Below are 18,487 nucleotides of genomic sequence, written 5' to 3' on the forward strand. Positions count from 1 at the left end.
TCTAGAATTAAGTGTTGTGACTTTCTCAGTAAGACAAACCACAGTGACTAAGTCACCAATGCCAGGATAAGCACAGCAGCTCTAGATTTCTTTCACAGCTGTTCAACTGAACTTGTTGCTTGTACTGTGTTCAACAGAAAACCTTTTCATCTGAGTTCCATTATAAAACAATGCCTGTCAGCTTGGAGCAAGCCTATGGCAGCAGTGATCATTAATCATTGAGACTGAGTGGGATTTACAACCCCATTAAGACCGATTGCACATTGGTGACTAATTTAAGACACTGATTAACAGCAAACAGAGAGGAAAACTTGCACTGTTCCTTCTTTAGGGACCAACTGAGGAGCAGCGAGCTGAGCTGCGTGCCAGTGAGACTGGAGTAAAACTTCACCACCAATTGCTTAGAACTGAATGCAAATGAAGGTGTGGCTCTGTGGCAAGCATCAATACCTCTGGAGGACTTCTTTCACTGGGCTCCTATGAAAGGATATTAAAAGGTTCTATCATCATTTAAAAGTATTTAAAATGCATTTGCCCATCTGTTATCTTACTGCTCCAACTCCACAGCGCTTCAGCTACTCTGACTCAATTCTTCCATCTGGAGATACTAACAGACCAACTGGAAAAAGCAGAGCAAACAGCACTGAAAGCCCCAACGAAGCAAGGAGTCAGGGAAAGAGCTACCATACCTTTCCTTCTGACAGCAAACAAAAGCAGACTTTCATTGTTAACAACAAATATGCTGCTAGACAGTGGAAACAGAGATATGGTTGGGGGTAAGGAAGGTATGGGGAAAAAAACCTGCAGAAAATGTTTCCTGTATGGCATTTCTCTGCAGCAGGAAGGGTTACCCGTGTTTTGTGCCCAAGACCAAGGGCTAACAAACCTCCACCCCAGAAGGTGACCCTGAAACCTCATTTCCCTAGAAGGTAATTTGGATGGCACAGTTTAACCTACTTTACATAGGATAACACTTCAGACCTTTCAGTTTACTACGCAGCAGAACTGAAATCTGGGCACCAATTTCTAAAAATAGTGCCCTGAATTATTATCTATCAGCTGATTACATACAAGCTGAAATTATGTTGGGACACAGAGGAAATTAAAACAGTAATCATAATGTCAGATCTGTATGATTGATTTTACTTCAAAATGTTAGGGCTACAGATCGGATAAATTAGTATAATAATTATACGCATTATATCCAGACTGAAATAAAAAGAATCATGCAGAGCCACTTTTTTTTTTTTTTTAAATGTCAGTAAAAAAAGACTGGCATTAGAAGGAATCCTTTCAGAAAGTCAGACAGAAAAGATCTGAGTAACCATGGCACTCAAATAGCAAAATTATTAACCATGTTCAGAGCTTACCTGATGGTTGAATAGTCAACTTTTTATGAAAGACAATACAAGACAATTCTTATGTGCACATGTTACTAAACTGAGGGTTGGTCCGCACCAGAATAATATAACTTTCCTCATAGTTTTCACCCATCTCAATCACATCACAACAGAACACTACCTTAGTTTCCTGACATGGTTTAGTGAGATTATTACTGATAAAATTTGTAAAGGATTTCATATTTACAAACTGAGTCAATTTAATTAGGTTGCTTAGGTATGGCAGAATTTCAAACACCATTCCAAAGTTTGAGCAGACAAAATGCTGCACATCAATATTCTAACAGAAACTAGTATAACTTCTTGAAAATAAACTTCTAGATCTTTTCTTCAGAGAATACACCAATATTTAGCATGAAACATCTTTATAAGTATTTTTCCTTAGTATTGAATGCCTTTTGTTAAGTATTTCTTATCCTGTTACTCAGATGCTGATTTTTTCTTATTTAGAAACAAGCCTAAGGGGGGAAAAAGCCTTTAAAGAAAATAAACAGCAAGCAAACACACAAGTAAACAAATCTTTTGTTTGCTAAGTCTTTGTGACTACAAGTGCAGAATGTCCTTAAAACCTTCCCCAACACCCTCCTCCCCGCCTATGTTCCATTTTGTAACTGAAGGTTGCAGATACTTACAGTCTTCATCCAAGAACTTATACTGTATGTGTTTCTTGAAAAACTCCTGTATTGATCTACAGATCTCCTCATGCTGCTTAGAGATATGGTCATAGTACTGAGTATAGTCCCTCTGTGATATACCTGTCAAAAAATTTAACTGATTATGAAGAGCTTCAGACACGGAAAAAAAACCAAACAAATACAGAAAACACTCACACAGCACACAGTTGTCACAGTACACACATTACCATCACTGTTTCAAAAGACAGGGTTCTCCCAGCTTTCAACCGTTAACAATGACCTGCTGTTTGGTTTTATTCTCCAGGGTTGGAAGCACTGCCATTACAAACTTTCTCCTTGTACAGTTCTGCCCTATGTTTGGTGAACCTCAGTTTACATGCACATGCTCTCACTATTTTTAAGTGAGTTTCAGAAGTAATCTTTGCCCAAGTTTACATTTCCATCTGTTGTCTTGCCCTTTCAGTTTCATTCACCCTGTTTACTCCAGTGAAAAACACTTCCATTTGGAAGAGTGAAATGAAAGGGGGAGAGGCCAGGTTTGCCAATTAGCAAAGAGGATAAAATTGAACGTATCATAAAGATTCTCATTTAACCTACTCATTAAGCATGAAATAACACATACCTGTTTGATAAGACACAAGAATTAAAACCTTAAACCCTAGAATTAAAGTGACATATTATCTAGTATCTTTGTGCCCACCTGAGGGCTTTCTTCTGTCTCAGACATTAGATAAATCATCCCAACTACCTCACAAGCACTCCGTTCAGGCATTTGTTTGAATGCAAGATGATGGTTTACGCCAACATCCATAGGATTAAACACTTGCATCTTAAATGACAAAAGTTCTCATGCAGGATATGTCAACATAAACCACTGCAATACTCTGCTGGACAAACGTCAAACTAAGACCTATGCCTCACCACAAGATGAGTAACATGTAGTATTTATGGAAGAAAAAAAGGCCAGAATCCTCCGCAGAAGATGCATTAGTGACCGCAGTGTACTCTTCTAACCATACATAAAACACAGAGACCAAGTCTTACTTTAGGACAAAGCTGACCACCTCCAAAGATGAGCTCTTTCAAAAAGTCCATATAAAGTTCACAGCTTAAGCGGAACTTTGAATTATGAATACCACTGCAAATGTTAAGCCTAAAAGCAAAAAGCAAGAGATGGCAGCGCTGCAGGGGATGCAAACATCTAACTGGAAAAGCACTCACTACACTTCACAAGTACTGTGCCTCAGCTTGACTGACAGGCTCATTAATTTTAAGAACATGGGAACATATTGTGGAAAAAAACTTGGAAGTGTCTTAGGAAATGCAGTTGGCGTGCTTGTAAAAAACCCATACTGGTAAATTCCCCAGGTTTCAAAACTTAGTAATGCAATGTGCAGAATGTTTAATTAGGCAGAGTAAAATGCCCTGGGGTATTTGAAAGTAAATATCAGTCTCTTTCTCAAGCATACATATTATGCACACATAATATTCTGTAATAGATCTACTTTCAAATGTTTTAGAATTTATTACAGTGATGCATATCACTGGCAGTTGTGTTCTAGAAGCACTTAGAATCATAGAATTATTTAAGTAGGAAGGAACCTTTAGAGGTTATCTAGTCAAACTCCTCTGCAGTGAACAGGGACATCTACAGTGAGATCAGGTCGCTCAGAGCTCCACTCAGTCTCACCATGAATGTCTCCAGGGATGGTGCATCACCACATCTGTGGCAATCTGTTCCTGTGTCTCACCACCTTCACTGTAAAAGACTTTTTCTGTATATCTAACCTAAATCTACTTTCTTTAAGCTTGAAATTGTTTTCCTTTGCTCTATCACAGCAGATCTTGCTAAAGAGTCTGTCCACTTCTTTCCTCTAGGTCTCCTTTAGATACTGAAATGCTGCTCTCAGGTCACCTTGGAGCCTTCTCTAGGCTGAATAGAATCATAAAAATCACTTAACAGGACAGGATTCTGCTCTTCCTCTTTCAACAAGTTACATCAATACCATTAAGTAATGCAGGATTAATGGATAACCTCAGCTATAGTAAAATAAACTCTGTTACAAAGAAGTACAATAAAGCCTGCAATTGGCATGAACAGACAACACCCAGATCAGCAGATCCCCAGAAAGTCTTCATGCAGTTCATAGAACACCTGATCAAGAGACAAAGGACAGGAAGCAAATTCCTATGACTGAATAAGGTGGAACAAGATGAAGAGAAATTATTGACAGCTCCTAGCAGGTACAAAAAGGCATGTGCTGTACTAGCATGTAGTAACTGTGCTTGAAGATGTCAGGAGAAACAATGAGGACTACATAACATCACATACATAATATCCCTTCCCCACTGTATCATTATGAGGAATCCTGGACATCTCACTTACATGTGCCCATCTTGGTGCTTCTGAATACACAGGTATGGGACAAAAAGTGAACAAACTTGCTTTTTTTTTTTGAAGGAAATCACTTTCCTTCCTATCAATTCTGGATTACAGCTTTGCAACATTTACAACACTTTCTTGTTAGAAGAGTTCCAGCAGAATGGTTCTTGTTAAGGACTACTATGTGGTCCTATCCTGTGCCATTTTCATTTCTGTTCATCCTTTAAAGATTCCACAGTAGCGCACATCAAAAAGGAATTCAAACTCCAGAGTGACACTCCAACTGCATTTAAACCCCTCAGTTCAAGCACCTGGATGTGCAGTAGTTGTCTAGGTTCCTGTCACAGGAGAAACTATTCAATAAACCTAAAGCAATACATGAAATATATTTTGAATTCAGACACATGGTGCACCTGTGGATGTATTCTAGCCTCCACAACTTCCTGAACTTAACATTCAAGTGTGGTCACATTTAATCAACATAACCAACTGCCTCTGAATTCATTCTGCAGGTTGGGTATGATTTAAAATTCTCTCCTGAATATAAAGGAATCCCTTACAAAACAGCCTTTGGGTGAAGTTACTGAATTAACAATTAGAACCATGAATATTCCCCTATCATATTTGGCTTATTATGGCATCAGGCTTTCAAAGACTGTGGAGAGAGAAAACTGGCATGCCACATATAAGATTATAGACATTAATTCCCAAACTGAGTGTGATAAGGAAGAAGCGTGTTCAGATTCAGCACCAATTCAAGAAATCAGAGAAATTTCTAAGAACTTCATCTAATAATTTAATCTCTAATTCTCACCTATTAGCTTGTTTTCCTTGACAAAGCATCTGAATTCTGCACCAGGAATTAGTTCACACCATTTGCGAAGAACAAGCTACGAAGGGAAAAGAAATGACAAAATATTGTTTCAGAGGGTAATTTCATTTTTTTTTTTTTTAAACAGGGATATCTTCTAGATCTGTCAACAGTTTTGCTGCAATAGTAAGACAATCTCTGATGTTAATTCTTATACCAGACAACAAAACAATATTACCCTGCAGTTCATACAAACATGGAATGGGTTGGGTTGGAAGGGACCTTAAAGACCCCACAGCCACAGGCAAGGCTGCCACCCAGAAGATCAATTCATACAATTATCTTTGGAAATACTCGAAAGAATTTGACCCAGCAATAATTTATACACGATGAGAATGCAAAAATAAAAATTATCCCAATAGGCAATAATTTCCCAATTTAGAGCCCCCTTTTCTGAAGGCCAATGTACTTAAACACTGATGTCCAGAAAATAATGTAGTAAATGCCACTTCTTCCCACAGTTACATGTTTGGTGCGTGCCACGTTGTCAATATATACATCTGGAGTTCCACATTTCAAGACCCCTGAGTATAGTTGTTATATTCATAAGCCCCCTGTGACTGCACAGAAACAGGCCACTAGCACTGACTACATCAGATGGTCATGAAGTCCTTCATGGGAGGATGAGAAGTTGTACGTTGAAAGAAGAAAGTTCAGACTGGTCACAGGAAGAAACTTTCTTACCATGAGGACAGTCCAGCATCTCAACAGCCTCCTCAGTGGGGTGCAACAGCCTCCAGCCACTGAGGCTTTTACAACCACATTTGACAGCACACCACAAACCCAATTTTATCTCACAGCTTACCTGGCTCTGAGCACAGAGAATTTAAACATGAAGTTATTATAAAACAACTTCTAAGTTGTGCTAATGATAAAGCATGGAAAACAAAAAACCATGGCACAATAAATCTGCCATGGAGTTGGCAGAAAGTTGCTCTCTAGTCAAAAGAGCTGATGGGAGAACTCAATTTAATTTAACCAGATCAAGCCCTATTGTGGTATACATCCAAGCAGAATTCTGTGATGCCTCTGAAAGCACAAACTGGTTATAATAAGGACATAGGAACAAAATAGTAACCAAACCATTATCATGAACAGGAGAGAATGCCCAATAGTTAAAGCATATTTCCAGCACTCTCTGCTTTTCCTAAATTGGAGCATTCAGATACATTCATTCTTTCAAGGGTCTCATTTACTGCTTGTGGGCACTGGAAACTCCCAGCAATATCAACTGCAGTATAAAAAAAATCCATAACCAAATGTTCCAAACTACAAAGTAAATATGAAAAACTCTTCTGTATCTTTAAAGCCCATTAAGATAGCGCTTCAAAACAGTGCTGATGCACTTTCCCAAAGCCCTTTTAAACCCAAAGGATGATGACAAAAAGCTGTATTTACATAAAAATTATTAGAGACATAACTAGATGCTATCATAAAACAGACAGCACCACAAGAACTGTTTAATGCAGTATCTGAGTTGCTAACAAAATATTTTAATGCAGTAGAAAGCATATCTAATGAGATAATATAGACCATTTCAGTTCTTAGTAATCAGCTACAAACCCCAGTCATCACAGCTAGCTTCTCTTAGTCACCTCAGCCATGATGTTCCCAAGAAACACATTGTAAGGAAAACACAACTCTCAGCTATTGAGCTTCAGCTTCCTGGCAAAACTGGACAGACAAAAACAGAAAGCTGCAAGGAAGCTTCACGCATCTGAACTTCAGCTTGACTCTGACCCACAACTAAACGAATACCTGATGACCTCCTGTTCTTAACCACACTTCCCCAGCAACACAAAACAAACAAAAAAATTATTTTTGGGCACATACTCAAGCACAAGTGGCTGCCTGGCCACATGTAATTCACTTAACCTAGGAATCATAGAGAAAGTCTTACCTCATAGTTCAAGGGAGGATCAGGGGAGTCATCAGTACAGTGAATAAATCTGGAAGAGTCACAGGCACCAAAATATGCTTTTAGATATAAGGCTCTAGCCACAGTGAGGAAAAATTACTCCAAAAATGTTAATTCCAAATCCACAGCTAAATTACCTCTAAGACAGATAAAGGAAGCAATTTCAGTGTGTCAGAGACAAAACAAGACAACTGCTTTTTACAACTATAAACAATCACCCTTTTTTGATGTAGTGTAGTTTGGAAAAGCCTAAATTTGTACAGGAACTTTGGCTAAAACCTTATTCAAGGTTGAGTTTTTTCCTTGAATTAACAGTGCTGCTCCTTTTGTCTTTATTGATATGCAGGCATAACTGGATTCTCAAGCACAAAACGAACATTAAGAGCACTAAGGAAACTATGCTGCAAGGAAACTTAATTAAATTGTTAACATTAACTTCCTAAACCAGATAACCAAGACACATCACTGTGCCTTGCAGCAGTTCAGGATTACTTTCATTTCTATGAACAGGAGATGCAAAGCAGTGCTGCTCAACACTACTGATTCCTCAGCATGGTGTTTTGCTAAGTTAAAGAGCCTTAAGAAATACTCTTAGAAATCTCCTGAGAGTGAAAAATGAACAAAACCACTTCCATAACTGCAAGCAGATGTCAAGGTTTTGTCCTTGTGAGCAGCTCACTGTGTGCCACCATCCGGGAACTACCAAGAACTGAGACAGTTATATCCAAGATAATTTCTACATACATTTTTGCTATTACACAGCAAGTTTTGATAATTCCCTTTGAAATTACAGGAATTATTGCAAGAGAGCATAAATCTTCCACCCAAACACACTTCCTGACCATACTGGCAACAAACTATTTTGATGTGCAGAACTGTGCTACGGGTCACTACTGAGCAACAGTCTTAAATGGCAACATTTCTCCTGTCTCCCTTTGGCACTGAACTTAAGCAATCCAGAAGCCTAACATCTCTCCTCTAAGCAGTGCACTGTAAGATGTGGCTGCTCAAAGCCTTTTACACTTTGTAAGCAAAGCATCACGCTGCCCAGCCTTCAATCTAAGGCTGAGGGCTCTCCTAAGAGCTTTCTCAGTATGCTGCCAGAAGAAATAAATTTTTAGTTTAGGCTTTAATATTCACCACACAGAGCAGAGCAGGCTTTCCAAAAGTAAATCAGAGACCACATATCTGTAAGTCTATGTATACAGATAACAGCTACAATTTATATTCCCAGCAATTTAAGATCTGTCAAGGCAATAGAAACACTCCTGAGAGCTTGCAGTTTTGCTATCCTAAAAATTCCCCCCATTGCAATCATATCTGCTTACTGTGCTCAAGAAAATATTCCCCACACAGCAAAATAACCATAAACTACAGGTAAAAAGGCAGCCGAAACCTAACACGCAGTGTTCCACAGTCCCTGCACATTCAGACCTGCATTACCTTTCAGAGAAATCCATATTTGAGATTGGGGTATCTGTAATCTGCACCATTTCAGTTAAATGCAATCTTCCCCAGCTGTAAAAAACAGCCTTATAAAAAAGTCAAAACTAACCCTTGCTAGCATTGATATTTTGGGTGGAGGTTACATGGGTGGAAGGGGGAGAGATCTTCTGTTCTTTTCTATTTCTTAGCAACTTGTTCCAGTATTAACTGTCTGGACAGCTGAATTCACCCATTGCACAGAGCCTTTTCAACATCAGAGGCAGAAGGCTAAGCAGAGTTTCTTTCAACTGCATCCTCTGCAGGCTTGGAGGTAACTGAAAGAGCATCAGAGAGACCTGAGGACCACAAATTAAGATACACCAGCTTCCTTTTCTGAAACCTGTGAAAATTATCATTTTAAATACTAGTAAGCATGAAGGAGTTAAACTCTGCTGCTTATTGATCTTGTGGTGTGGTCAACAGCTTGTTTACAGATTCACACTTAGATATCAACAAGAGAATGATCAAGGTCTTTTTTTAAGTAGCAAATGCACGTTAATCTCCAAATGCATACAGCTGACAACAGCACCCACTACACGAAGCAGCATGCAGCACTGAGAAAAATGACTTAAGAAGGTTTGAAAAATCTCCAGTACCCATCCTGCCATGAGAGCAATGAACTGAGATTATCATCACACAATAAACAATTACCAATATGAGAGCTGCAAGAATCACTTTGTACCAGACGGTTCTGCTGATGTCTTGTAGTTTTATTTAAAACCTTAATTAAAAAAAAAAAAAAAATCAAAGATATATTTCTATATTACTACCTGCACTGCAAATTCCTAGGGAAAAAAACCGGCATGTGAGTAAAACCTCAAGAAAAGAAAGTGTCTGAGGCATCATATTCCACATCACCTCACATGGAACTGTTTATCCTGAAATATGTTATATTCAAGTCTTAAGTACTGTCCTTGCAAAAAAGGTACCCTGAATGCCAAATCACTTCTTCATGAGCCAAGGCTGCCTCCTATGTTCCATCAGGAGAACACAGGCTGTCACCTTTCCACATCAGGGAAAAAAAGCTTCACAACTTCCTACTAAAAATACTTCCTAGTTGAAGGAATCACATTTAGTGTCAGCAGAGCCATTTTTGACTCTCTTCAGTCAGGCATTTTGTTACTCATAACTGATCACTTTCACAAGGATCCAGGTTTGGTTGGTTTCACCTGCTTCTGCCTGTGCCAAAGTGCAGTACCTGCCAAGAACAGCTTTTGCATGAGGTTGCTTTTGACCAAGGTTGAACTTCAGATATCTGATTTCATCTCTACTGATGGTTGTTTAATAACCACAAAAATGCTGTGAGGTTCAACACCCCAACAGCGACACCTGCAGATCTGAAAAGCTCAGCACTACACTGCAGAATCATAGAAACGATCTCCCAGATTCAACAAAATTCCTAAGGTTTGTATTCTGCTTATTAGTGACAACAAGCCTATCTCTGAAGGGCACTACCCTATCATTAAAACTATTGCTACTGTTTATAGCAGCCTGGGGGGGTATTTACTTTTAACAAAATGCAGCCCAAACGTTCTAATAATTAGCAAGAAAGCTGTGTAGTAGCTGCACACTTCCTGTTCAAAAGAGGAGTGTTGATCGCTTAACAGAAATCCCAGTTAGAAAGGGATTTCTTCTGTCACACAATCACACTGTTAAGTTCTTGAAAGCCTACATTAAAAACTGGAAAGTCAAGGATCACACCACCCACAAGTTTCCTGTGAACTCAGCAAAGTAAAATGTAGTGCTTACTTGAAGCAGAAACAATGACTACGTTAACGAGAACGTTGCTCTGAAGTCTTTGCTAATTTATGGCTCTTCCAAGAAGAAAGTTAACTCATTCTGAGCTTTTAAACCAAACAAGTGCCAGCATGATGAGAAAATCCAAACATTTAAATAGTCAAAGCTTATCTAGTCACGCTCTGTATCTGCAATAAGGCCGTATTTTTCATGGTTTGTGTTAAGGTATTGCATAGCTGAAGTTTTCTCAGAACTGGAGACAGTTAAGAATTGCAGCAAAGGCATTTCCCTGACCTGAACAACAGATAGATCAATATCAAAGAAGCAGACAGGAAACAAGAGAAGAAAGAGGCAGAGAAAGTGCTTTAATTCCCACATCACTGGCAATGCTACATCAAGAAACAGTTCTTCAGCTTGCCATTGTAAAGTCTTCTCTGTGTCACAACCTAGGAAGTATATTTTTAAGTTAACACCACTGAACAGAAAAAAGAATAAACAAAAATCTCAGTTGTTAATTATGCAAGCCAAGAAGCTTTTAGAACACAATGAATATTAATGAAAAAAAAACAGAAACATAGCATTTCTATCCCTCTCTATCCCTTACTGTGATCAGCCTCTCTCCAAGGATTTAGATATATTATGTTTTCAATTTTTGTTTGTTCAGCACTTTGGTTCTTATGCCAACTGCACTTCTAGTTTCTGCTTGCTAGCACTGTGGAGCTGGCAGCTAATCAATAGCTTAATTAAGCCCACCTCTGTAACTCAGCAATAATTATTTCTATGTTTGGATGGGGACATTTTGTATTAATAACTTGGCAATTTAGACATATCATGCAGAGACTGGACAATAATTTGTTCTTTATTCACAGGTTAAATTGTTCTTTATTCACAGGATACACAGAAACCAAAGTGCTTTTACAATGAGATGTTCATCTTGTTGTAAGGTCCATTTCCATCCAAATTCACAGACCTTATAGGAAGGGAAATAAACGGAGTGCTTCTCAAATGGAACTTCACCTTAACCTTGGGATTAGGCGACAATCTGACAAACACATCATGAGGTTGGTTTACCTACCACCTGCTGAGTTGCATTACCCAACTGTGCATCCTACTTTAGCACTCTGGAAGAGGAGTGCAAATGGACTGAAGTAGGACAATCTGAGAAGCTTTTCTGCTGGAGGTTACTTCTCCCTAAGCAGGATCAGTAGATGAGAACATACCTGCTGAAGGCTGCTCAGCCAGCACTGCTTTTAGTCTGGTGTGAATCTAAGGTGAAATTACTGATGGCTCAGGTTAACACCCATGCTGTGAAATTTCACAATATAGGACTGCATTCACTGCCTCCTCTGTAAATCAGCGCTGCCTGCAGAGGTCAAGGTGAACAGCTGGGGCACTAAGCTGGTCTGATGTGAGATAAAAACCCTATGAGAAAATGCACCAATTGCAATCCCAGTGAAGGTAATCGAGCCAATCCTTTCTACCATCTAAATGCATAACCTAAAAGCACAGGACTGCACACACAAAGAAGTTTAGTTGCCACAGCTTTCAGAAGTGCACAGTGCTTTCCAAACACTTGACTGTGTCCCAAACTTTAGAATGGGGTTAACCAAACAAGCATTCACCAAGGGGGCGGGTTTGGTGTAATTGTTGCTCAATTTCTTTATGACAGTAGAATACAAAAAACCCACAGATATTTACAAAGGACTTGACACAAAGTGTACAGATATTTTCAGACCCCTGAGGTACTTCCAGCCCTACAAGCAGTTACAACAAAGATCACGTTAGGACAGTTTGCTCCAAGGGTTACCAGGCCAAGCAGCCTGGCCTCCCATCAGTGGAAATCACAAAGAGCAGCTCCTTAGTAAGGCAACTCTGAAATGCAGATGGCATCTCTTAGAATTTTCATTCTCTGTGATCCCAGAACTTTAAATTCACAGTGCTTCCAACTGTTTTCCCAGTCTAACACACTTCTCTGTCTTATCACTCCAACATCATCTCCCCTCCTTCCCATTCTCCTCCTTTCCACCTCATACTGTTACAGGTTATATCTAACGTAAAACACAGTATCAGAATCGGACTGACAGCACTGCTAGCACTCCATAAATGCAGAGATAAGGATGAGGATGTTGTTATCTATTCATTATTTCAAATGCACCAACAGATCACAGGGGAAAGGAGTGCTGAAAAGAATCAAAAAGGAAGGCAGGAGTTGCACTGCATTAATACAAATGGTTTTGTGTTTTAGACAATACAATTCTCACCAGGTCGTTACCTACATAAACCTACTGTGCTTGATAAGCCTCTACAAAGTAAAAAAACCAAGAAAATCACCCCAAAACATTAAAACACCACTTGCTTGAGAAAGCAGCTCAATAAAAAAACTAAGGCCTAATCACTAATGGTGTGATTTTACATGCTGTACTTCTGTATGTCTTCCTGGTTTATTTTTTTCACTCACATATCAAAATTAAGCCAATTAAGTATAAGAAGAAAATGGAGCCTACTTCTCTCCTGTTCACTGAAATTAGGTAAACTCCAGTTTATAAGAAATTACTCACTTATGGTAAGTAACACTGACGATAATTTGCCTCACAATTCTCTGCAGTAAACTGGCCCTGGTATTTATTTTTGTGTGGTGCAGGGAGAAAAAGAGGAAGATGGAAGAACGTTTCAAAGTACAACTACTTACTGCACTTGAGATTTACTCGATGGACAACTTTTATACAACAACATGAAACTTTTTCTCAAACACTGATTGTTACCCTTCAGTAAAGAACACCAAGGTACTGACAAACTACCCTCTGTGGGTTAGGGTTTTGTTTTTTAAACTAGATAAGGCTGCTAGAAATCTACTTACGGCTGAGTGAGGTCACGAGTAATGAAGTCTGAACTTTTGAAGAGGAGGAAAATGTCACTTAGAGCTTTACATTTCAGAGAGCTATTCATTGCAATCCAGTAAGCATCCTACACAGGAAGAAAAAAGAGATTATCCAAAAACACAGCTTTTCTAGCAGAGAGTAATGCAAGCTATTGATCTATCAGAACTAAACATTATGCAACAGTTGACACACATACAGAAAATGATTTTTGGATTTTGAGGAAAGCTTCATCAGCTGTAAACACAGAATAGTTATGTCTCTTATGAGTAGTTTGCAGAAAGTAGACCAAACCTACTCAAAAATGAAGTACATGCCTCACTTCCAAGCACTTTCTCAGAATGCTTGAACACTAATCTCCCTTGAGAATATAATACAAAATCACTTAGGACATCCACTGTTAAGGTGTAGTTAGAGCACCTAAAAACAGCTAGAGGGAAATTTACTGCCTTTTTAAAAGAGGAGAAACGATTATTTTTCTTTTTATCCCATGTAAGGTTCTCAGCTGATATCCTGAACGAGGAGAGCATGGCACCACATTGCTACCTGGAGCAAAGACAACTAGATGTTATGTAAGACAGACAGTGCTACCTTGCATCAGGCTCACCAAACACCACACCGCTGAGCTCTAATTCACCACAACAATTTGCTCTATCAAACTTAACTGATGTCATTTATCTTTCCCTTCCTTATCAAGCTCACTAGTCTGCTCTATTTTCCAATGCACTAAATAAACCAAAACATTCTGTGTGATAGCATCTGCTACTAGTTTTTGGAGACAGCATTCTTACCCTTGGAGCACTCCAGTTTAGCTTAGGAAAAACACTGCCACCTAAGGAACTGATGGCTTCTTCAACTTTAGCTGTAAACTCTGGGAACTCTGGTGCCTGAAGAAGGAACAAGAGCAAGACAAGAAAAAAAATAATAGTAAATGTCTTATGTAAATAGTTAACACAGAACTTGAGTGACAGCTCACTCAACTTTTGGTTTTATAGAGTGTTTCTAAAAACATTTCAAATAAAATCTTTAAAGTAGCTTAGTAATACAAGCCAACTTGCATCAGAATCAGGACACACTGTGAGGCTACATGCTGGAACAGAAAACTATGACTTACAAAGAATATTGCAACAACTGTAAGCATAAGATAGGAGAAAAATGGCCAAGAAGCCATAAGCTCCACTCTTAATCTTAAACAATAAAAAATAACCTGACTGCTGACCTTTAAAATAATAGGAAAGTATTTGTATGTGTTTCAGACATTTTAAAGATGTACAGGTCTAAAGTCAACGCTATTCCTACCTACATCTGCAAATGTAACCCAAAGCTAACTCCTAGGCTAAAGCCCCCTCAGCTCTAAAACAACAAAGCCCTCACAGCCATACAAGTGACCATAAAAACTTCATACAGTCTTATACATCCATCCTGCAGCCCCTCACAGAGTGCACATGCTTTAAATAAATCAAAAAAAGTAAGAAGTACAGCAATCTAAACTGAGCTTCATACATCCCTATCTTTCCTCAGTACATTATCCAGTCTCTGTGGGAAACCACACTTGAAAAACTGGAATAAGCACTTCATCTACTTCATTTTTAGAGCTTCAGTCAATTCTAAGGAAAAAAAAAAGAAAAAAGCATTTCAGTAAGAAGTAAAACTCTTCATACAGTGCATTCTGACCTCCTCTTGTTCTGATGGAAGCCAGGAGCCATACCATGTATGTAATGCCAGTACATATAAAAACTCACTGAGAAGACATTGCTATCATCCCATTTGATTAATACAAGTGAAAAAACATTACACAAAAGAAGAGCTCTAAGGCAGCATAAATAAGTTAAATTCTAACACTGACCAAATTCTGGATGTTTGACATTTGACATCCTTTGTTCTAATTCTTCTTCAGGATATAGAAGGGGCAAGGGAAAGAACTTCTACTTCGTGACTCAGGTGGGGCACCAAACAGAAATAATTAGAGTCACAATTCATACACATTCTTACACAGTCACATTCTTACAGCTCCCTGACAATAAAGGCAGATGGGAAACCAATCATAGGATTTACCAGGAATCCAGGATTTACCATTAGTGTAATGCTGCAATGGGATGATAATAGCAGGGTGGCAGCCTTTGGTTACAGCAAACGAGAACAAACTCAAACGTAGCAGCCACAGATACAGAAATGAAGGAAAAGAGCTGCTTACCTTTGGAAGGCCTCAGGTAGGCAGGGATCTCCAGCAAGAGATGCCCCCACCTCCATTGCCATCCCTTTAATGAGGTCTGGGAAGAGGTAGATCCTGGCTCCACCCCTTCCAGTCACTCAAGTGCATTGCTTGCACCTGAGCTCCCCTGGGTTACCTTTCCCTCCCTGGGTTACCCTGCCTTCCCACCTGTTGCTCAGTCAGTGTTTCAGGCCATGACTTCACATTTCCACTGCCATTAGGAAAACAGAGCGCCCTAGGCTGCAGGACACTCTCCAGCCTTCCCTGCTTTTCTTTATACATCACTGTTCCTATTATATCCCTATTCAGCTTCCACACTGCTGCCTGATCCATTCCTGTGTTCTGCAGTAACCCTAGGCACAGCTCCCAGCTTTGTGCTTTCTAGACAGCCTGTTTCCTCATTCTCTTCATCACTGCCAGAGTGGTAACATGCATTACCTGGAAGCACAGGAGACTATTCCCATTCACTCTTTATCCCCAGAACAGCCCTTAGTTTGCACACAGAGAAAGCATATTTATCAAGGTGCCTTCAGACTGATTACCTCCTCCCAGATTTACAAGAAGGTACATGGCACATTGTAAATTTCTACTTCAGATTTTTTTGGTGTATTTCTGTTTGAAATAACCATGGGCACAACCCACACCCATAATCAAACATTTTCCAAGTTGCAAGGTTGATGAAAGACAAAGCACAGCCAGTCTCTGAACAAAAGCCATCCTGTAAGCTTGAAGTTCTCTTCTTCCTCTACCTGTTAAATAAGATATTCTATGGTATGGAATATCCCTTAGGGCAGTTTAGGTCAGCTGTCCTGGCTCTGCCCCTTTCTCTATGCTTCCCAACAATTGGGTTGCATATTGGAGAGAAAAATGAGGACACAGTCAGAAAAGAGAAAGTCTTGATAATACACAAGGACTGCTCAACACTCAAAATGTTTGCGTTATAAATACTGTTTCAGACAAATCCAAAACACAGCACCATATGGGCAGCTCTGAAGACAACAAACTACATCCCAGCCAGTCCCAGTAAAACTGGAGTTGTAGAGCTGAAATCCACACACAATACACAGTTCCTTACCTGACTAAACTGAAATCACTTGCCCTGTACCCTTCCAGTGGATATAATACATCTTAGGATGTATTTTCATACTGTGTTGTGTAAGGTTCCAACCTTAATGATTCTGTGATCCTGATTCTAAGCTGGGCAGAGCACAAAGAGAGCATTAAAACAAGAAAAAGGGGAAAACAAGGCAATAGAAAGCAAGGTACTTAGGAGGAAATAATGGCAAAGGTATAAGAGAAGTTCTGTGAAAACTGAGCTGCAGGGACTTCATTTCTTCTGCATTCAATTCAATTAAGTAATTGGAAGACATTCAAAGCAGTGAAAACAAAAGGCAGGTATATTTAGACTAATCCTTCAGTTCATTTCCTATATTCTAAAAAGCATGTGATTGTTGGGAATGAAGAAAAGAAGCACTTTATTTTTAGTTAAATAAAATAAAGCCAGCAGAACGTTTTTAAGGTTGCAAACACCTACACTGCCATCTAGTGAGAACGATCAGAAAAATGTTAACTGCAGCAGATATCAGTCACTGGCCACAGGTTTCTATCACAAGGCTCAGAAAGAATATTGCTTACAGACCCACAAGCTGGGATTTTAGAGGACCTTACCTTAAGTGTTGCAGTATTCTCATCATCTGACCACTGTTAAGAAAAAGAACAAAGCCAAGGTCAATGGCTTCCCGTGACATCACTTATGAGAACATCAGAATCTATACAGCTTCCTACAACATGTAAAAATCACTGCCCTGATTATACTGCAGAAAAATATGCCTCCAATTATTACAGTTACAAATTAAGACAGGAAAAATTATGTACATTCAATAGAAGTACTGTTGTGAAGTACAAATAAGAGACAACACCCATATAAGACGATTGCAATTCATATACAAGACTGCAGAACTCTGTAGAGCCTTTCCTACCTAAACCTTTGCCTCCCACACTTCTACATTAAGGCTTGTGAAGGTCTTGGAGAATATACCCTATGAGGAGAGACTGAAGGAAGTGAGGCTGTTGAGTCTGGGGAAAAAGAGGCTGAGGGGAGACATTATTGCTCTCTTCATCTGAAAGGTGCTCACAGCAAGAGCGGGGTTGGCCTCTTCTCCCTGCTGACAGGTGACAGGATGAGGGGAATGGCCTTAAGTTGCACCAGGATAAGTTTAAGTTGGATATCAGGAAAATCTTTTCAGAAAGGGTTGTTCAGCACTGGAATGGGCTCCCCAGGGAGGAGGTTGAGAGATCATCCCTGGATGTGCTTAAAAACCGTTCGGATGTGGTGCTCAGGGACACGATGCAGCAGTGGGTTGTTAGTTAGGGTAGTATGGTCATGTTGTGGTTGGGCTCAGGGATCTTTAAGGTCTTTCCCAATCTGAGTGATTCTATGATCCTATGATTAAACCCACAGTCCATTAGTCCTCACTTACCTTCCTCTTTCTCACCCCTTTTGTAATTTCTGTCACCTTGCTTTCATAACACTTTCCAGCATTTTTTAATTCTGCAATACCTCTCTGAGTTATTACAGCCTTAAGGACTTTCATTATTTCTTGACGTAACTCCTCTAAGTACACTCCTTCTAATCTTTCATGGCATAAAACAGCAATATTTTCCACTTCCATTATCTCACAGCATTCCCTGGTCATTATTAGAAATGTAATTAACAAGAGAGCACAGAAACACTTCAAACTTTTCTTGATGTCACAGTACAAATAATTATGTTTGTAAACTTCTTCTAAGGCAAATAACATGTGATAACCATTTTGGTGAAGTACCATCCTCACTTGTAAAGCATGCAGAAACAGTTACATGTTAACATCAAGTCTCTAAAGGAAAAACAAAGTTGAGGTATTACTGACCTGTATTTCTTCTGCATCATCACTCCCCTCTGGGGTTTGAGTTGGTGGATCTTCTCTGAGC

The 18,487-nt window shown here is 39.3% G+C and overlaps 1 protein-coding gene across 1 annotated transcript in view; it reads right to left on the reverse strand.

The window, feature by feature from the left end:
- The window catches only part of CDC123 (cell division cycle 123), a 36,836-nt gene that overhangs the window by 14,623 nt on the left and 3,726 nt on the right, over positions 1–18,487 (reverse strand). Inside the window, exons 3-9 of the mRNA XM_052681248.1 lie at positions 18,427–18,481; positions 17,186–17,218; positions 14,097–14,192; positions 13,287–13,393; positions 7,190–7,238; positions 5,233–5,308; positions 2,033–2,155 (exon numbers count right to left, since the gene is read on the reverse strand). Of these exons, the coding sequence (XP_052537208.1) occupies positions 2,033–2,155; positions 5,233–5,308; positions 7,190–7,238; positions 13,287–13,393; positions 14,097–14,192; positions 17,186–17,218; positions 18,427–18,481 (539 nt within the window). The remainder of the gene's footprint in view (positions 1–2,032; positions 2,156–5,232; positions 5,309–7,189; positions 7,239–13,286; positions 13,394–14,096; positions 14,193–17,185; positions 17,219–18,426; positions 18,482–18,487) is intronic.

This window comes from Tympanuchus pallidicinctus, unplaced genomic scaffold, assembly GCF_026119805.1.
Source record: "Tympanuchus pallidicinctus isolate F22 unplaced genomic scaffold, pur_lepc_1.0 scaffold19, whole genome shotgun sequence".
Taxonomy (NCBI): Eukaryota; Metazoa; Chordata; class Aves; order Galliformes; family Phasianidae; genus Tympanuchus; species Tympanuchus pallidicinctus.